General features: G+C 41.2%; 1 protein-coding gene across 1 annotated transcript; it reads right to left on the reverse strand.

The window, feature by feature from the left end:
• Window positions 1-287: 287 nt before the first annotated feature.
• LOC132017325 (amine sulfotransferase-like) lies at window positions 288-19,109 on the reverse strand. The gene is given in 6 exon segments (XM_059399115.1): window positions 288-438; window positions 1,694-1,877; window positions 3,641-3,735; window positions 4,749-4,872; window positions 8,094-8,302; window positions 18,968-19,109. Coding segments are annotated over 6 exon segments (876 nt in total). The 3' UTR covers window positions 288-316.
• Between the last annotated feature and the right edge of the window lie 2,414 nt (window positions 19,110-21,523).

The following is a 21,523-nucleotide window of genomic DNA, read 5'->3' on the forward strand; positions in this document are numbered from 1 at the left end:
TTATAAGATGTAAATTGATCACAAACTATGACACTCTTTTTGGCCCAAGACCTTTGGAATTTCTGGACATAAAATAAAAACTCTTCCCTAATTATATGCCAAAACCAAGATGAAACCCTCTTCTGGACAGAAACTGGGGAATCCCCACCAATGGACAACAGGCCACAGATGGCATTTGATGAAGAGTTGGAATATTCGTAGTTATTCATCACTCAGGTTTTACAGTAATGACTCAGTGACAAAGTTGAAAGTATACAATTCAATATGTTTCCTTCTGAAAGTGCTTTCTTAAAGGATCTGTGCTTTGCTTCGCATTCTAGTCTTCATTCATGTCCCAGATGAACTCCAGGGGAAAATCTTTCATCTCCCTTTGGAAAATCTTGTCAAACCTTTCATTCTGCTCAACAGTCAGGTGATTTTTCCAGTCTCTGATGGTACCTGGGAAGAAAAAGAAGGCAACTGCATCTGTGAAGATTCCGCAGAAGAGGAGGCTTGATACCTTAGTGGTGTTGGGAGAAGCATTGCTGGCACTCTCATTTTTCTCCCCATAAGGCCCCACACTGACTTCTGCACACGCCATGCCCCGTCACTCTCTCACCTCCTGGCCAGGGGGCAAACTCATCCTGGCAGTTATGCTGTAATTGAAGATCATTAGCCCTCCTAGTTTTCCTCTTAACCATTTCAGTCTGTCATTTTCAGGTGTGTGAAAGATGGAGTAACACAGAACATTTTCTTTTTTCAAAAAGAAACAGTGGCATGTGCAAGGACAAAGGCAGTTGAGAAGGGCCTTAGCATCGACAACACGGTAGGGCGTGTGGAGCATACAGGAAGGCAAGTCCCCACCTCAGGTGGGCTCCCAGGTACCAGTGGTCAATTTTTGAGTTGAACAGGAAAAGACATAGGAAGAGATTAAATGAAGGAAATCCTATTTTAGAGAAGTCAAAGCAAGTATTTCCTGCTACTTGACATAGAGGCATAGAACCCTTGACCGAATGCAAAATTTGTCTCTAATTCTGTATTATACATTTTCCATGTATTAAAATCATAAAATATCATTTAGAATGATTGTATAAATAAAAAAATATTTCAATATGTTCCAATGTATCAGTTATATAAGGAGCTATTCATTTAAAATTCCAGTCACCAGAGGTATGAGATATGGAGACAATGGCGATATTCCTATACCTTTTTATGATGTAAGAATCTGGTTTCCTAGAGGACACATGACAGTCCTGCCCAAGAGCAAAAGTGCAGTGAATGTGTGTTCTTAAGCCATCCCCAGAGGAGCTTGAGGGTAAAGCACAGAGAAGGAAGAGCAGCCAGTGAGGGCCACAGACCTGTCATTACCTCTCCATCAAAAATGAGCCCAGCTGAGCCCACACTAATGAGGGGAAGCAGACTAACACTAAATGAACAACCATTTGTGGAGACATTGTTCTAGGAATCGGTAGATTGTCAGGGGGCCATGGGGAAGACCTTGTGACTGTATGTTACTCATTAGATTCATTCAGAGAACAGATACTAGAATCTCCATGTAGATAATCAGAAGAAATCATAGGAAATCATCTTTCTAGCCAAATGAACAGGCCCATGAGGGCCTATGATGTTAGGAGAGTCCACCAACAAACTTAGAAGCTACATTCTGGCCCATTGCTACCAGAGTGCTACTTGGCCACTCACTGTTCACCCTCACCTTTGCGAAGAAAATGACCTTTTACATTCGGCCCATATCCAATGGCTATTAGATTGTCATAATTTGCCAGTGGGTCATCCTTCATGTTCTCAAATGTGGCCTGTCTCACAACAGTATCCATATCCTCATCACTCAATCCTTTCCCCGGAATCTTGCAGATTTTTGACACAGAACCTCTGATATCCTGAAATAAATCAGAGTATGATAAAATTTGCACATTATAAGAAAGAAGACTTCAGCAAAAGTCACACCTAAGTATTGTTATGGGAGTGAAAAATGCAGGTACTTATGCTGGCTAGAAAAATGGAGTTGTACTATGAGAAGTGACTTGCTTATTCCTTCTTGATAAATTCATCTTTCACTGTTCTAGAAGCATATTTGGGTTCATTTAGGAACACTCATGTTTATTTTATCCGCGTTAACTCAGCAAGTATTGGGGGAGCAGATACTTATATCAGACACTGCCCATGCGAAGGAGCAAGGGCACAGAGGCACAACAGGGAATTGGAACTGGGAAGTCAGTACAAAGACCTATGGGCAGAGAGTAGCTGTGTAACAGAATTCAGAGAAAGTCTCAACAGAGATGTCAACTTTGTCCTGAGAATTCAAGCAAAAAGAGGCGTTTTCTAGATAGTCATACTGAAGGGGTGGAGTCCAGAAAAAAGAAAGAATATACGCAGTGTTGGGGTTGCATGAAGGTATGAGATACCAGGTCACAGGACCATCAGAATTTGAGTTTCCCTGGTGTAGCTTCACAGGCACATGGCTCAGGTGAGAAAGTGGGGAGAAGAGGCTGGAGGCAATGGAGAGGCCATAGTGTGAAGAATGTTACAAGGCCAATCACTGTCGGAGTCTCTCTTTGGTAGGTGTTACAGATTCAGCAAGTCCAGGAATGGTGTCATGAGCTTGGGGCAGGGATAACAGAAACCAGGGACAAATACTCAGCAGGTGGCAGCCCTTAATCTTGCCTGGCTTGCAGCTTTTTCTCCTCTTTCCTGCTTAGAGATCCCTGGTGGTGTTCAGGCAGCAGTGCCCAGTCCCTTTCCCATAATGATCCTGATTGATCCAAGATCCTCATGCACTCCCATTGCTCTCTACAAGACATTCATCTAGGGTGGTCACAATGCCCCAATTTTGGTATTTAAACAGAAAGATGAAGTCAAATAGAAGTGTAAAAGAGTGATTTTCCTCCCAGTGATGAGATGGTAGCAAAGCAAAGCAAGAAGTCCTTCTTGTCCCACTTCCCTCTCTTTCTGCCATACATGCTGTCATCTGAGGACATCACTTTGGAGCTACAACAACCATCCTGCTACTATGAGAGGAGACATCATTGCCACACTAGATATGATAGGAAAGAAGGACAGAAAATGCCTGGGACATTCACGACATGCTGAGGATGCCACAAACACTTTCAGGCTAGCCTGCCTCTGGGAGTCAGATAATCAGTAATAGAACTTCTTCTGTTTTAATGCGTTCATCGTTGACTACTGGGAGCTTTATTTCTCCTAATCATACACAGACATTTCATTTAATTTTTCGTATAGTGCTTAAGCATACAGATAAGATTAAAGTTCCCCATGAGATGCATCCCACAATGATGAATGTAACATCTAGAAAGTTACCAGAATCAAAATGCAGAAAATTGATTTCATAATCCATCAAGGGGTGACCAAAAATCTGGCTCATGATAGTCAAACATGTGTATGCCCTCATAGATAAACAGACAATGCCTCACACACAGTCAGTTAAAGAAAGTTCCAGTTAATTAATTGTAAAGGACAACCTGGTAATCAAGGTCCAGGTTGATAGAAGAAAGACATCTCCTGTACACCTAATCTAGGATCTCAAATTAGATATTGTTTTTTGATTTTCTACCCACGAACAATCAATTCATTCAGTCAGGTTGCCTTTCAGCTGCCATGAAGTCTCTGATGTCATGTTTCTCACCTTCTTCATCTCCTCATACATCATGAACTGAATGTTGAAGAGGCTTCTGTGCTCATACCAACCTTTGATGTGGTCAAACTAAAGGCTTCCCATCACTGTGAGAAAAACAGGTACATATTAGGGTAAATATGTTGAATAGATTGAGAAGAAACGATAGTTGTGGGAGGTGCAGGAATCTTATTAACACAGAAGGAAAAGGAAGTCTGTTTGCAGATACCTGATTTCCTCTGGCACCTGGTTATGGGAGAGCTATCCACTTTCCCGTGGGAAAGCAATTACATGAACTCAAGGAGCAATCAGTCTCTTAAAAATTCATTTCATATAGACAGAAAATCATCTACCCACAGGAAGAGAAAAACTGAACCCGGAGAACAGAGAAAGGAATCCTCTCCTCTTTGCTTCTCTCCCTGTCCCCAAAGACACACAGAGCTATTTCCCTGCCTCATGCAACATGAAGGCTCCCTGATGGGTTACTTGAGCTCTGCACAGAAACTAATGTTAGTTAAGTCTCCTATTCCAGATCATCATCCCTACGTCTGTAGGCATATCTCTTGCTCAAGCAGGCACACTGGCACCTCAGAAAAGAATGCAGGGAGCACCTGGCTACCTCCCAGGATAGAGTATACAGCACTTGATCGTGGGGTTGTGAGTTCAAGTCCCACACTGGGCTTAGAGAACACTTAAAAGATTTTAAAAAATTTAAAAAATTTTGAAAAGAGAAAGGACCGTGGAACAGAACATTGTCAAGTAGAGCTCCCCATGCAATATGCTGCGCACAGCCCAATCTTGTGATCTAAACTGAGATGCTTCTCTCTGAGCTAGAAGGGAAAACTGTAAGCTCATGAATTCCTTTTTCCATGGTTAGATGTAAATTTAAATATTTTCTGGTGATATAACTGTAACCTGACGGTCTCCTGAGAAGCAGGAGTAAGCAAAATTTCTAACAATGCCTGGTCATGGTCATCCAAGACAACACTACCAACTGCTTTGATACATTGATTACTGACCCTGTTCAACTTTATTTCATCTTCTCCCTGCCAAATTCACTAAGCTTAAAATTTTACTACAGGATGCCAAACATGTTGCTTATGCTATAAATTATAGTTACCTCTTCCTTCGAGAAATTGTTTCATGAATTACTCAAAGGTACCTGTAAATTGTAATATTACATTCTTTGCAAAGTGAAAATATGAGCACACAACATCTTTAGGGTTTCTGTATACATAAATAATCTGGAAAGAAAGGAGGTATTCATTATTTCCGAGGTTTTCATTCTCTCATATTTTTACCCTACTACCTTCTGAACGGATGAAGTTTATTTCTTAATTTACACTTTCCTAATCATATCATGTATATACTCAGCCCTCTTTGTATTTTGGATTTCCCCTTCTCAGCCATGCCTCTCCCTTTCTGATTGGCCTAGTGACTATCAATTACTCCTCAAGACACACCTCCCATGGTACCTCTTCTCAACTCACCCTGAGAGAGCAACAATAGCCTCTTGTCCCTATAGCAACCAACTAATACATGCCACAATGACCCATAGCCATAAAATTGTATATCAATAGGAAAAATGTACTAAGTTATTTTCAAATCATCTTAGAAAATTCAGAGTGTGCTTTTTCATCCTTCAGCATATGGCTTACATAGTTCTTTTTTTTTTTTAAGATTTTATTTATTTATTTGACAGACAGACATCACAAGTAGGCAGAGAGGCAGGCAGAGAGAGAGGAGGAAGCAGGCTCCCTGCTGAGCAGTGAGCCCGATGTGGGGCTCGATCCCAGGACCCTGGGATCATGACCTGAGCTGAAGGCAGAGGCTTTAACCCACTGAGCCACCCAGGCGCCCAGCTTACATAGTTCTTATTTATGTATCTTCAGAGTGTAAACTACAGGTACTTTTCATGCAGTACTTACTTCAGTATTTTTTGTATTAGAGGAATATAGGATTCATTTAAAAAGTTGTTTGCTTTAAGCAATCCAAAGGCACACTTTCATAAAACACCTAAGCAACCCATTGACATTAGAATATAAAATATCATCAATCTCTGTCCAACCCACATTTAAATGGCTTATTCGCTGTGTGTACAGAATATTCAGGGGCCCTGGATGAAACCCAAGGCTTGTATTTTCACTGTGCAGTGGCATGTATATATTGTGTGACTCTTGGGAAGCATCTAGGAAAGCTTTCAGTCACCTACTGCCTCCCTGCACATTGCCTGGAGCCAACCTTAAGCTAGGCGATGGGAAGATGATGTGAGCACTGAGTGGTGCCATTGTACTGGAAATAGAGGGCTTCTCGCATGGGGATTAACTGATATCAACAAAGTGACTGATAATATCAAACAACTGTCAGCAGTGGTTGATATCTCCATAATGAAAGAAAAGATCCTTCTAAATATGAAGGAAGAAGTTCTTTTCATTCCCTTGATGTGACTCTTCATACCTCTTGATTCTGCCTTGAGAATAGCTTCTTGTCATTAATCTATATGTTTAGAGAAGTAAAATGTGACCTAGACCCAAAGGTACAACTGAGTCACTTATGCCACCTTGTCTTGATACTAACACTATTAGGTAGATAATGACACATTTTTAAATACAGGAAATGTTGGAAGTGGAATGGTTTGAAGATAAAATCAAAATACCATCAGAAGGTACACATACCACCTTTCTTCTTAAGGAGGGAAGGCAATGAGTGGAGGTTACTAATGTGGGGTCATTGACTGGGAATGGTTTTTTGAGAGCTGTTTACTGCGATCCTTAGAGCAGATTGCTATTGAGGTTTTTGAAGACAAAAGACAATAGCAAGTAGTTATTTTAGAAAGGGGAGGGGAGAGCAAAACATTTAAAATGTAAATTTGAGAATTGAGGCCATTAAAGTAAAACGAAGATACGACTTTTAAGTGTATTGGTTTTTTCCTAGTACACTACCAGATTCATGAACACAGGTACAAATATACACATATTGGGTTTCACCAGAATAGGTGTTGGCAGATGATCATAATAGAGTTGACTAGGGCAAGAGAATCGAGACAAAGGTGATTTGAATGTCAAATATGGAGCTATTGGTGGGTGTGAAGAAGTGGAAGAGATGGATGAGAGAGTGTGGAGAGGGAGTGGAGAGGTGGAGGGGGAGGGGACTGGAGATACGAATGTGGTGACTGGTCACTCCAGGGACACCTGAAAGGAGTGGGAGGCAAAGGAGGCAGCTCTCAGAGAACAAGGTGCTCCAAGTCAGGATTCAAGGTAGGGCAGTTACTGGCGATGCCTTTGTTCATTCACTCAACTCTACTACCCTCTGGACACTCCTCTGTGTACTGCAAACTCCATCTCTCTCATGTTTACACTCTGGCCAGAAATGGACAATAAATAAACAGGTACACAGATGGCAAATGGTGTCAAGAATAAAGGCAGGTTTATACCACCTTATAAACTCTGGAGGTTGGTGGAGGAAAAAGGTCGCTGGTGATGGTGTCAATACTAAGAGGTTTGGCAGGGCTAGGGGTATGGGAGGCCAGTGCAGAGCCTGAGGAGGTCAACATGAAGGAGGCAACCCTGCACTTGCATGACCCTGAGAATGACTGCCTCTTTCCCATTGACCCCGCTGGGGCAATTTGGCTCACCCTTGTCTGGTGCTGACAAAAGACCATTCACTTCAAGTTAGAAATAATCCCATGAGCAACAGGAGTAGAGGGAGAGTGGAAAGTCATGAGTCAAGAGCTGAAATGATCAGTGGATGGAGGTGACTGATCCAGGGAGACGGAGAGACAATTCTTCAGCAGAGATGAATGATTTCCTCTGAGGTTCCCTCGGAATTCCAAGGAACAAGGTACATTTAGAGAGGAAGTAGGCAAAAGAGGTGAAGTGTGAAAAGGAAAGAGGGAGGGCATGCAGAGTAAACAGAAGAAATTGCTAGCATAGTATACACCCTTGCTAATACAGCTGATTCAAAAATGAAAGGATATATTTTATATATGATATTATAACACACTGTATAAAGTAAATTAAATGGACACATATATGCTCTTTCATTTTCTAATGGCTGCATTACTTGTATAATCAGAAAACAAAGGGTGCAAGATAAAATCTGATACTATAAGAAAACAGATGGCTCTTGAAAATTGAAGTAAAGGGGTGCCTGATCAGCTTAGTTGGTTTAGTGTCTGCCTTCAGCCCAGGTCATGATCCCAGGGTCCTGAGATCAAGTCCTGCATGGGAGTGGAGGTGGCAGAAGGGGCCCTTTACAGCAGGGAGCCTATTTCTCCCTCAACCTGCCCTGCTTATTCCCTCCCTCCCTCTCTCTCTATTAAATAAAGTCTTAAAAGAGAAAACTAAAGTGTTTAAAATGCTACATTTGCCAACAGCTGGATGAGTGCACGGTGTTGATATCCTGAAATGAAATGAAATAGTGAAAAAGAGCAGTTAGCTCTCAGCAGTCAGAGCCTATTTCCTACTTTGGCTTTTTTGTTCTTCAGCCCACTGGGAACCAAGTAGTATGGGAGGTGGTTAGAGAAGAGACGAGGGGATGGTCTTTCCTCAAAATCCATTTCTGGAGTTTTATACTCAAAGAAGGGGACTCTTTCCTTGGTTTCCAGTTTTCCAGTACCTTTGCGATGTTCCTCAGAATAAATCAGACTTAATAATTGCTGAAACCAGATGGTTCCTGTAAAAGAAATAATTTTGTTTTCAATGATGATCCAAAATGGAGGTAGATTTATCATGAATTTTTAATCAGAGTTTGTTACTATAATAAGTACAATGTGATTTCATCTGAATGGGATTGTTAATATATGTAAATGCAGTGTGGGAGAAAGAAAGCAAACGTGGCCTTTCTTTTCCTGTTTCAGGAGATGCTCCACCTGAAACTCCGTGGGCATTGTCCCACAAATGTATTCCTTGACTCTTCTGTGTTTCTTCTGCTTCACATATGGGACTTTCAAATGATCTTCTATGCCTGCCTCTCTACTTCCTTCCCCAACCCCACTCCTAGAACATGAGCCAAAAGAAGCCAAGGAAAAGGTAATCCATGGAAGGAGGCAGTTCCCAGCTTTGCAGGCTTCCCCATGTTTGCTTCTGTTTCCTGTGATCTCCCCTTCAGGAAACAATGTTCATTATAATTCCCTAAAGGAGGCTCCTGGACACCTACATGGAGACGGGAAGGGAAAGACGATGCAGAATGTTGGACCTTTCGCTTTTAGTGGGATGTTACCATTCTTATGATGACTATGTCACCTAATGTCACTTAGAGTGGACATTTGTCACAAAGTATGTGGGTGTAATTGCCTGATAATTTTCCTTATGGTTCATGTGCGTGCTTCATATATGGGGCTTTCAGGTTGAAAACACACCTCATACAGGTCATGCTTCTGACATATCCAGGCAATGCTTTAAAAAGACTTACCACAACAAAAAGTCAAATAATGAAACTGTTATGCTGAAAATAAATAAATTTAATTTAAAAAATAAATAAAATTTTAAAAAAACCCACAAAACTCACAGGCCCCAGAAAGACTCAAATCACCTTCTGAAATGAGAAAACCCAGTGGCCCCTTGTCCATTCTCATCCCTGGCTTCCTTCCTGAGACCATCCCATCACCCATGCTAAGTAGCAGCACCCAGTGAGCAAGATCACCGTTGGGCACACATTCCCTGCGACAGGTGCTGCTGGTGTGCCCCTTATCTGGTCCACCCAGGACCTTATTATAGGTGTTGTAGTCCTCCAGTGTTGCCCAGGAAAGACCAAGGTCACAAGAGGCCTTTGTGTTACCACAGCTGGAGCTCAAACTGAATGAAAACTCTGTGTTACAAGGTTCTGAAAGTCTTTCTAGCATCCTTTCAGCTTTCCCAGATAACAGACACTGCTTCTGCAGGAGGGATCACAGCTTCAGGGTAGCTGAGAAGTTATCTAGAATGCCACAGTTCTATAGAGACTCAATGAGAGAATGCAAAATCTCTGCACAGATTCAAAAATTCAAATGTGTTCAGCTTCTCCCACTTCACCTTTCTTTTTGTCTTTTAAGATTTTATTTATTTTTTGAGAGAGGGAGAGTGACAGAGAGGGATAACAATAGTGGGAAAGGGCAGAGGGAGAAGCAGAGTCCCCATGAGCAGGGACCCCAATGCAAAACTCAATCCCAGGATCCTGGGCTCATGACCTGAGCCAAAGGCAGAAGTTAACTGAGGTACTCAAGCGCCCATGCCACTTTCATTCACATTGTGTCCTTCTGTCTCTCTTTCTTTCTTTCTTCCTTTCTTTCTCTTTCTTCCCTTCTTTTCCTTCCTTCCTTCTTCCCTTTCTCCTCCCTTCATTCCTTTCTTTTTTTTCACCTATTTCATGGTCAGGTGTTAGCATGATGATGTACTAAGCTTTTCCCTTCAGTTCTTCATATAGTAACACCACTGATGCTCTGTAGGCCCTCCCTGATCTGTTTATTCCTTTATCTCATCTCCGGCTTCCATCCTACCCCTATCCCCACCAGAGACAAGCAGGCTTTGGGGCTTAAAATGCATTCTTTGCTGAATGTGTTCTTATGAAATACGGATTGTTGTATGTGTTTGTATTTTCAATCCATGGGCATCATATCTTTCTGTTTACCACTGTGTACTGTGGTTTCACATTTATTTATATGCTACGTCTGATCCGTTGTGTCTAACAGATGCTGTTTCAGGGTGTGCATTCCCACACTGACCTGTCTGCTCAACTCCCAATAAACACCCCCCAAACAATCTGAGTGTACACTCTCACTCTTGTTCCCTATGCACCTGCATGAGATTTTCTTGGAGGCAAATAGGCAAGACAGGAATTGCCTCCTATGTCTGGATTGTGGTTGTGCAGGGAGTAGCAGATGGCTCTCCAGAGAAGCTGCTTCAATCTACTCTCTCAAGGGAATATATTAATGTGTGCAGATTTCTGTGCACTCCCTGTCAGCATTCAGAGTTATCCACCCCTCCATTGTTAGTCAGTCCAGGAGATGTAAATGAACATATCATTGTTTCCCAGTTTGGGGAAGTTGTTGGTATTGGTGGACAGTGATTTTTTTTTTCTGCACATTTCCCACTTGCTTCTTTGGCTCTTTTTATACTCAGATTGTTGTCCCCTACTTCTTGATTTGTAGTCCTACTATGTTGTGGATATTAATTTTAAATTGTCAATATTGCAAATATTTTCTCTCTTTCTGTTCCCTATTATATGGACTTAACCAAGATAATATGTTTCTGCACAGTGAAGGAAACAATCAACAAAACTAAAAGGTAATCTCCAGAATGGGAGAAGATACGTGCAAATGACATATCTCATAAAGGGTTAGTATCCAAAGTCTCCAAAGAACTTTTCTAACTCAATAAGTAATCCAGTTAAGAAATGGGCAAAAGAAATGAATAAATATTTTTTCCAAAGAAGACATACAGATGCCTAACAGACACATGAAAGATATCAACAATCATTCATCATCAGGGAAATACAAACCAAAAGTGCAATGAGATAAAACCATACACCTGTCAGATGGCTGAAATTACAGCCCAGGACACATCACATGTTGGTGAGGATGAGACAAAAGAGAACACTCTTGTACTGTTGTTGGGAATGTAAACTGGTGCAGGCACTTGGAAAACAGTATGGAGGTTCCTCAAGAAATTAAAAATAGAACTACCCTGTAACCCTTGCAACTGCAATACCAATTGTATTTACCAAAAGGCACAAAAATCCTGAAATAAAGGGATAAATGCACCCCCCCCCGTTTGTAGCAGCATTATTAACAAGAGCCAGATGATGGAAAGAGCCCAAATACCCATTGACTGATAATGAGATAAAGAAGATGAACAATGGACTATTACTTGACCATCAAAAAGAATAAAATCTTGTCATTTGCTATGATGTAGATGGAACTAGAGTATATTATGCTAAGCAAAATAAGTGAGGCAGAGAAAGACAATATGATTTCACTCATACTGTGGAATTTTAGAAACAAAACAGATTAACATGGGGGTAGGGGATAGAGGCAGAAACCATAAAAGAGTCTCTTAACTACAGAAAACAACTACAGGGAACAGAGGGGAATGATGAGAATGATGAGATAGAGGAGAGTCTTAAGAAAATGGGTCACCAATCAGACTGTTCCTGAGTTTAAATCCTTTGTAATAAATGGGTAATATAGTAAGTAAAATGTTTTCCTGGGTTCTGTGAGGTGCTTTAGCAAATAAATTAAACCCAAGGAAGGGGTCATGGGAATCTCCAATCTACAGTCAGTTAGTTGAAGCCCAGGTGACAATGCGGACTTGTAATAGGCATCTAAAGTGGGGAGAGAAGCAGTTTGTGGGACTGAGCCCTTAAGCTGTGGGATCTGAAACTATCTCTGGGCAGACAGTGTCAGAATTGAGTTGAATGGTAGGACACCTAGCTGGTGTTGGAGAAATGCTTGGTTTTATGGAAAAATATTGGTGTCAGAATCATAAGTTGTCTACCAAATATCCAAGTGGATATGACAAAAGGTCAGTTGGATATTTGGATCTGAAATTCAGCAGGGATTTTAGAGCTAACATATAGATATTATTTACAGATATAAGAACAGACGAGAGCAAAAGAGAAGTAGGAATAACCCCCATTCCTTGAATATTGGCAGGTACTGGGCACATTTAAATTAACTTACTTGTATCCATTTTTTAGTTTATCTTTGTGTACAGTGTAAGAGAAGGACCTCAACGTGAGACAGGAATCCATCAGAATCCTAAAGGAGAACATAGGCAGTGATCTCTTCGATATCAGCCACAGCAACTTCTTTCAAGATATGTCTCCAAAGGCAAAGGAAACAAAAGTGAAAATAAACTTTTGGGACTTCATCAAAATCAACAGCTTCTGCACAGCAAAGGAAACAGTCAAAAAAACAAAGAGGCAACCCACGGAATGGGAGAAGATACTTACAAATGACAGTACAGACAAAAGGTTGATATCCAGGATCTATAATGAACTCCTCAAACTCAACCCACATGAAACAGGCAAACATATCAAAAAATGGGCAGAAGATATGAACAGACACTTCTCCAATCAAGACATACAAATGGCTATCAGACACATGAAAAAATGTTTATCATCACTAGCCCTCAGGGAGATTCAAATTAAAACCACATTGAGACATCACCTTACACCAGTTAGAATGGCCAAAATTAACAAGAAAGGAAACAACATGTGTTGGTGGGGATGTGGAGAAAAGGGAACCCTCTTACACTGTTGGTGGGAATGCAAATTGGTGCAGCCTCTTTGGAGAACAGTGTGGAGATTCCTCAAGAAATTAAAAATAGAACTTCCTATGACCCTGCCATTGCACTCCTGGGTATATACCCCAAAGATACAGATGTAGTGAAAAGAAGGGCCATCTGCACCCCAATGTTTATAGTAGCAATGGCCACAGTCGCCAAATTGTGGAAAGAACCAAGATGCCCTTCAACGGACGAATGGATAAGGAAGATGTGGTCCATATACACTATGGAGTATTATGCCTCCATCAGAAAGGATGAATACCCAACTTTTGTAGCAACATGGGCGGGACTGGAAGAGATTATGCTGAGTGAAATAAGTCAAGCAGAGAGAGTCAATTATCATATGGTTTCACTTATTTGTGGAGCATAACAAATATCATGAAGGACAAGGGGTGTTAGAAAGGAGAAGGGAGTTGGGGTAAATTGGAAGGGGAGATGAATCATGAGAGACTATGGACTCTGAAAAACAATCTGAGAGGTTTGAAGTGACAGGGGGTTGGGAGGCTGGGGTACCAGGTGGTGGGTGTTATAGAGGGCACGGATTGCATGGAGCACTGGTTGTGGTGAAAAAAATAATACTGTTTTTCTGAAAATAAATAAATCAATTTAATTTAAAAAAATTAACTTACTTGTAGCAACAACCCTAAGAGAGGTAGTATTACCATATTGCCATTGAGATGGAAAATGCTAGTCAGAAGCCAAAATCTATGCTTCCCTTCATTCATAGAAATAAATTTTAGCTGGAATTTAGACACCAGCCAGGTGCCAGGTGTTACCTCTTCCAGACCTCCTTGCAGTACATGGGTCAAGAAAATTAAGGTCTTCCCACAGAATATTAATAGAAATGATGTGGATCACCTTCAGATTAGGGCACATGAGGCAATGCTGTGTATCAGCCATGCTATCTAACCCTTCTCTACTGACAAAAATGGTGATGACCACAGCTGCGTTAGAAGCCATGGGCTAAACATGGCAGAAATGTTCTAAACCTGGGTTCCTGGATAACTGCATAGGACAGAGCCACCTGACAAACTAGAACACTCACTTTGGACTATTATGTGAGAGAGCAATCAACTCGTTTGTTCTTTAAGTTCCTGAATTTTGTTACTCTCTCTGTTTGCAGCAGTTTATTTGGTCATCTAATACAATCATTTTATGAATGTTTGAAGAAGTTAAGATACCCAAGGTCACAGAGCTCGGACCTAAATCTGTTTCTATCTAATTCCAATACTTTGACCCATATGGTGTAGCCATAAGCTACACCTCTCGCATTCATTGCCTCAGGCCAATAAAGATTGAGAAGTATACTAGAATGTGGGGATATATGAGTCCCCAGTTCAGAGCCAGCCTTACGTTATAGGTCAGTGAGCACAGCCAGCTACAAATATTGCCATTTGGTAGAGAAAATTGAAGAGTATGTGGTTTGTACAACTCATATCCTGGAGAAACTTTGTGGAAAAGTTGGAGGTCTTTCTCATAACCACAAAAGAAATGTGTTGCTTGGTGCCTACATTACATATGGAGGGGAGACCTGGTAAGGGTTGTGGCCAGTGAGCTCTTTTACCTTCCATAAGAGTCATACTCAGTTCCTCAGAATATCTGGGGAACTTGATTCCCCAAATCTCTCTTCAAGATATCTGAAATGTTATGAAGTATCAGTGAGGAAGAAGATGTTTTGTTTTAGTTTCCATGACAACTAAATAGAGAGGCAAAGAACTGCTGTGAGTTTTAAAAGGACTCCTTGCCTGGGCTGGGAAAGAGCAGTCTTGACCTTCTTTGTGAATCAGACTAATGCCATCTTGGACAAATCTGCCACTATGACTGCACTGTGACCTAAAGCCTTCTTGAGCATAGACCCTTACCCCCACCCACTTTTTTTCTTTCCATTTAATCACGCTTTTAAGTATACTCTTGAAGTACACATGATGTGTATATATACTCAGATTTACTCTAGAGATATGACTATGATTCTTAAATATTTTCTTCTGAGTGGTCTCTAGGTCTATAAAGGCAGGTCTTATGGAAGGTGGGGTTGAGGGATCTATTCATCTTGAAGTGTCCCAAGGCATGATGCTGTCTGTAAGTCCCCTCAATAAACAATTTCTTGTCAAAAAAAAGAAAAAAGAAAGAAAGAAAATGGGTCGCCAACAAGGAAATGACTCATTTACAGGAGGAGGTCACAGCCATTGAGACTAAGCTTGAACAGAAATGCAGTGACCACCACAATCTGCTACAGGCCTGCCACATGCAGGACATCAGTTGAGCACTGTCTAAGGACACTATGGAAGGCATTAGTGAGAGGAAGTGTAGCTCCTAGGAGGAGGATTCAGTGAGTGGTTCCCGGTGAACCTCCAGTAACTCTGTGTGAGAAGCCCTCATTGAGATTGACTACAGTGACCTGTGTGAAGATCTGAGGATGCCCAGGCTGAGGAGATCAAATAGGAGATGAATACAATGAAGCAGAAGCTGAATGAGCAGCGAGTGTACTCCAGCATATAGGTGCCCCTGACATGAAAGCTGTGGAAAACCTGGGAGGTGTCTGAGACAACTTTCAGGAGACCCCAGATGAGCCCAAATGCAAGCCAGGAAAGCCAAACAGGCATTCGAAGAGATCAAGAAAGAGCACTTTGACTGCTTCAATACTTGCTTTGAATCTGTGGCCACCAACATCAATGAGATTTACAAGCCTTATTGGCAACAGAATGCCCAAGCATTTCTGAGTCCTGAGAACCCTGAGGAGCCCTACTAGAATGGTACCAACTCTAACTATGTGGCTCTTGGCAAACGCTTCTGGTCTATGGACAACTTGTCAGTGCTTCAGGGAACAGTGGCAGCTCTAGCCTTGTTCCTGGCCATCCACAATAAGCCAGCTCCCTTCATTATTCGGGATGAGATCTATGCTACCTGGAATGACACCAACATTGGCTAGATGGTCAGTTACACAAAGGAGTAATCAACTTGCCACTTCCGGGACATTGTCATCTCTTTCAAGGAGGAGTTCAGCACAAAGGCTGAGAGCCTCCTTGCTATCAACCTTGAGCAAAGAAACTATGTCGGCAGCAAAACCTGACCTTCCACCTCACCAAGTACCCAGATGCCACCGCCAACCCCCAATGAACAGGAGCATAATTCTGTCCTCCTGCCCTGTCTCTGGCCATAAGCTACACCCCTCCCAACCTCTGGATATTTAGCCACAACCTTCCCCTACCTCATGTTCCTAACTGGTATAATCATAGGATTCAGGCACCGCTGACAAGTACTAAGTGGAACAGAGGTGACACTAGGTCTGTAGCAAAAATTCCTCAGCTACAAGGAGCACCCAGGCCTTTGGAAGGAGGTGCTGAGCTGAACTGAACTGAACAGGGCCATTAACCCCATCCCCTCTCCCAGACCTCCTCCCCCATCACCCATAGTCATGGGCCCCTTGGGCCTCTTGTATCTTACCTGTATGTGGGTATTTATGTGTACATGTGTGTACATATGAGTGTGTTTGCCAAATAACAAAGATATTGGAGACCCATCCTTAGAAGAGCCTAGGCTGAATCTGATTTCAAGAGAACTCTCTTTGAAAGCACCCCAGGTCTGGGCAGAGGTATTTAGGACCTCATCAGAATCAGTCAGGTGAAACTGCCCTCCTTCACTCATTCGTGTTTTCATTCATCTGTGTATTGATCAGGCATATCCTCAGCATTCTTTATTTGTCAGGCTCTTTTCTTGAAATACAGAGCTGAATCAAATATGATCCCTACCCTTCTACTGAGGAGATGCAGTGGGGTCCTGATTTCTCATGGTCAGCAGAATCATATTTGTACATGCTTTGAATGACAGAAGAGGATGATCACCTCCAGGCTTCCCGAGCTGAAGCTTGATGAATTGGTAGGATTTGGTTGGGCACTAGGAGCAGAGCCTGTGCTCTAAGGACAGACAACTGTAGGTTCTAGTCTCTGTTAAAAATCACTTACCTGTTTGTTGCTGCACACGTCTTTTGACATTTCCGTGCTTCTGTTTCCTCATCTGTAAAAATAGAGCTAACAATATGACCTACCCCATAGGATTTAATGATGTTAAGCTCCTTGCTGGCAGCCCTACCTCTGCTTGGAGCCCAGTATGCACCGACCCATCAGAAGACAAGCCTTCTCATACTTAGACCCCTGAGAGCTCTGACCCAGTTGTTGGGGACAGAAAGAGCCTCCAGTCTGGGACATGCTAAATGCCTTGGTTATTGAGAGTGTTCCAGGGCTCCAGTGGGATTTACCAGGTAAGTGAAGGGCCTAATGAAGCCTGTAGCTCCAAACATGTATGGTATCCAGGTGCCTGGGTTCCAACCTGGATTGTGAGGAAGTAGGGGAAAGGTACCCTGGGCCACATCCTGGGCAAATGTGTGTGAAGGTCCCTCCCTCTGGGAACTAAGTGTGTCAGCTGCAGGTATTGTGCAGAGGAAGCACAGCCTGCTGCCATGAGGTCAACATTTGCTTCTTCATATATACTGTCAGACCATCACCTTTTCCTGATTGTCTTCTGCATTCTTGTTTTGTAAATGTTCAACCAGATCTGATTACTCAAGTGTCCCATGAATCCATTCTCTAAGACAGATTTATAAGAAGATCTAACCCCCTTTGACTACCATTGGCCATCTCTCTCAAACTGCTGTCACGTATGCTAGACTCTTTTGAGACTTTGATATATATGAGTTCATTGAAACTGTTATGGTGTATTTAATACAAATGGTATATTGAGTCATTCTGCAATTTGCCTTCTTCACTTAACCTTGTTTTTGAGATCTATGCATGTTATTTTTGCTAAATGTAGCTTCAACTCATCCTTTGCAACTGCCTAATAGAGTGTCATCATATGGCTCTGTCCCACCTTCCCCGTTTCTTTTGTGATAGCTAGTTATGACAGCTTTCCACTTTGCTATTACAGAACATGACCAAGGAACACTGTGTGTGTGTGTGTGTGTTGTGTGTACATGTGCGTGTGTATGTGTGTTTACCAAGGTTGCTTCCTTGAGGTTCAATGCAGAGTCATAGGCTATTTATGTTTTTGTTTTAAATAGATACTTCTAAACTGCCTTCCTGTACTGTGACTCAGTATTTTTCTTGAGGTTGTCTTAAGTATAACATTATTATCTCCTTTAGTTTCATCATAAGCAGTGACATCTGTAAAACCACGGATTTGATGTGCTAATTCTATATTTTTCTAATACATATTAAAAGGCACAACTCAAAAAAAGTTTTCTGTACAACAAAGAAAACTATCAACAAAATGAAATGTCAGCCCATTAAGAGGGAAAACAATTTGGAAATCATTTATGATTAAGCGTTAATATAAAAACATATCAAGAACTCATACAACACAATAGCAAATATAACAAAACCAATTAAAACATGGGCAAAGGCTGTGAGTAGATGTGACCGTATATATACACACAGATATATATGTACCTATACATTGTACATACATCTGTATGTTTTTGTCTGATCAGAGTGCTATAGCAAAAGTAGACCCAAATAGCTGGGGATTATTACACATCATAGTGTTAGTAAAAGATAATTTTCCTCCTTCTCATGCACTTGGAGAGTAAATACAACTTCACCTCTCTGTCCAAAGTAGCCGCCTGAATGGCAAATATTTCTGCATCGTTTCCCGGCCACTTTGGCACCGTAGTGTTTGATAGGGTGTCTTCAACATGGCTACTTCTGTATTTTCTCTGTTTCCTTGTCCACATCAAAAATAACTTCTAGGGACACCTGGGTGGCTCAGTCAGTTAAGCATCTGCCTTCAGTTCAGGTCATTATCCCAAGGTCCTGCTTCTCCCTCTTTCTGCCGCTCCCCCTGCTTGTGTGCTCTCTCACTGTCTCTGTCTCTGACCAATAAATAAATAAAAAATCTTAAAAAAATAACTTCTAGCTCATTGTAAAAGACCTACTTCATAAGATATTAAATTCAGTTGACACTATAATATCCAATAGATAAGTGTATATGTCCATATAGAATACTACTAAAAAAACAGAGTTCCCACACTTTAAAAGTATCATGGTTCTTCTTAGATTAACTATTAGAACAGAGAACTCACCAGATTTGGGGTATGTGATTATGAAGACATCATTTTCTCTGATTTCAAAATTATCTAAATTTTCTATAAAGCTAATATCAAGTGATGAATGATTAAAATAATATCCTTTAAATCTGAATAAGAATTTCTCCATGTCTTCCATACTTCGGTCACCTGCAAGAGAGAGACAAAACGACTGGAAAGAAATTAATAAAATTTTATGTTTTCTTTCCTTCTGTCTCTCAGTTGTTGACCATATGCTGAGAAAAGAAATTGATATTTTGTTTTCTTCACAGTCACTGAAAACTGGCTGGCTCTGAAAGTTACTGTCCTGGGTTCTGCGTGTGAGTTTGGTCCAATGCCAGGAGACAGATGTTCATGGGCTAGTGGTTAGTTTTATGGGTATGTGCTCCATTTTTATAGCTACAGGGAAAATGGTTTGAAAATATTTTTTAAAAGATTTTGTTTATTTATTTGACAGAGAGAAAGATCACAAGTAGGCAGAGAGGCAGGCAGAGAGAGAGAGAGGAGGAAGCAGGCTCCCTGCTGAGCAGAGAGCCCGATGAGGCACTTGATCTCAGGACCCTGAGATCATGACCTGAGCCAAAGACAGAGGCCCAACCCACTGAGCCACCCAAGTGCCCCTGAAAATAATTTTGTAGTTGCAAAAAAGATACTTTAATCAGAAGGCATACATATATATGTATACATATACATACAAATGAACATACAAGTTGAACTTGAACAAGCTTCAGACACACTCACCTCCCAGCACTCCTTCATCATCTGAGCTTTACTTTCTCCCATATCTGAAGTACAATGTGTTAGCTTCCAGCAGGTTTCTGGAAGCTTTTCTTTATGTTTTCTGGGTGGGAGTTATGTATTCATGATCTCTTTGGTAACTTTAAATTTTGTTTTATTTCTTAATGTGCCACTTGTTTAGAATGACAAGGGGTAGTGCAAGCAGGAGTTAACAGACATGACTGTCTTCCAGTTTCCATTTGAGCAATTCAGCTATCCACTATGACAAAACAAACAAAGGCACAATGTAAAAGTCCAAAAGAAAACACTCAAATAATGGGTGATCCACAGAAAGTGGAAACCCAGCCTCATGAGTCATCATTTATGTATATACTTTGCCTTTCATTGTTATCCCTCACTCACCACATGGAAGATAATCTTTAAGGCTATGAGTCCTGAAGTTACAGTGGACTTGTGGGTTCTTCCAGATTACTCTAAGTGTCTTCTTTCTATTTCCAATGTACGTGGACATAGGAACAGTGGAGAAAATCAGATTCAGGATCACACAGATTGAAAACAACTCCAGAATGCCCCTGAAAGGGTCATTATAAGACAGAGGGAAATAAGAAATCTTTAAAATATATTTGACAGCTATACTGTTACTAGAAGACAGAAGGCTGATAGACTCTCTTTACAAAGGAGAATTGGGAAAGCTGCAAAGTAGTTGGAATCATCATCATGAATGGGTAGCCAGGGAAGAAATGGGGACCAGACAGGGAAGGGGAGAGGAAGGGAGAGGAGATAAGTTATTCTGCCACTAGAGTTATTTAAGGCTCCTCATCATTGCTGTCCTTGGTATTCAAAGAAACAACCTAATTTACAACTCCATACCCACTGGGCTCTAATGTTGACTTCCATTATCAAGGAGCACTGGCTCCCTAACAGTAGCGAGTTCCATGTCTTGGGATCAAAACAGTTTCAATGAGCCTTAACACCTTGACCTTCTCATGAAGGAAACACAATTCTACCATCTTATATTCTACTTATATTACATCCTAGTATAGTTACTACTCTCATGGTGAATTAAATATTTCTTTTAGTGTATGTACTTAAATCTCTAAATAATATTTGGAATCAGAAAATGGCTCAGTTCATTGAAAATCAAAGCAAAAGGAGGACAGTGTAGTCTTGCTTCCTGCATAGGAGCTGATACCTTACACATTTTTAGCCTAGTGTTTAGAAAAACACCGAACACCTAAAACTGCATAACTAGTGAGTACAGTCAAGAGAAAGGAAGCAGAGAGTATGTTATCCCAAAAATATCAATTTGGCATGTGGCTGATGTTTTAGTTGAATGCAATTAAGACCCAGCAGACTCACAATAGCTTTCTACCTTCTGCTTAAAAGAATTTAGATAGAGAACTACATCAGGAATAGAGCTCCTACCACATGTAACTTTTTCTTTCAGAAAGACTGAAAGTGTGGTGGTGGCATGGTACACATCTCTACCACATATGGGCTCTCCTCATCTTCCTCCTCCTTGACTTCTGAAGCATTTCACCCCCTTCTCCTTGCTTAGGATGATTTTTCAGACTGCCTTTGGCTCATTTTGACTTTGTGAGTCTCCCACACACATGTAGTTACCTTTCTGTTCTGTGAATTTATCTGAGTTATGTCAATTTAATTATTAGACCATCCAGAGAACCTAGAAGGGAGAAGGAAAAAGTGTTTCACTCCGAAGCTACAATGAAGCTACTCACCTTAGAGTTCTTTGAAATGAAGTGTGAACGTCAACTGAGTAGAATAATTGTGTGATGCTGAAGGAGAAAGACACAG

Source organism: Mustela nigripes, chromosome 5 (assembly GCF_022355385.1).
Source record: "Mustela nigripes isolate SB6536 chromosome 5, MUSNIG.SB6536, whole genome shotgun sequence".
In the NCBI taxonomy this organism is placed as follows: domain Eukaryota; kingdom Metazoa; phylum Chordata; class Mammalia; order Carnivora; family Mustelidae; genus Mustela; species Mustela nigripes.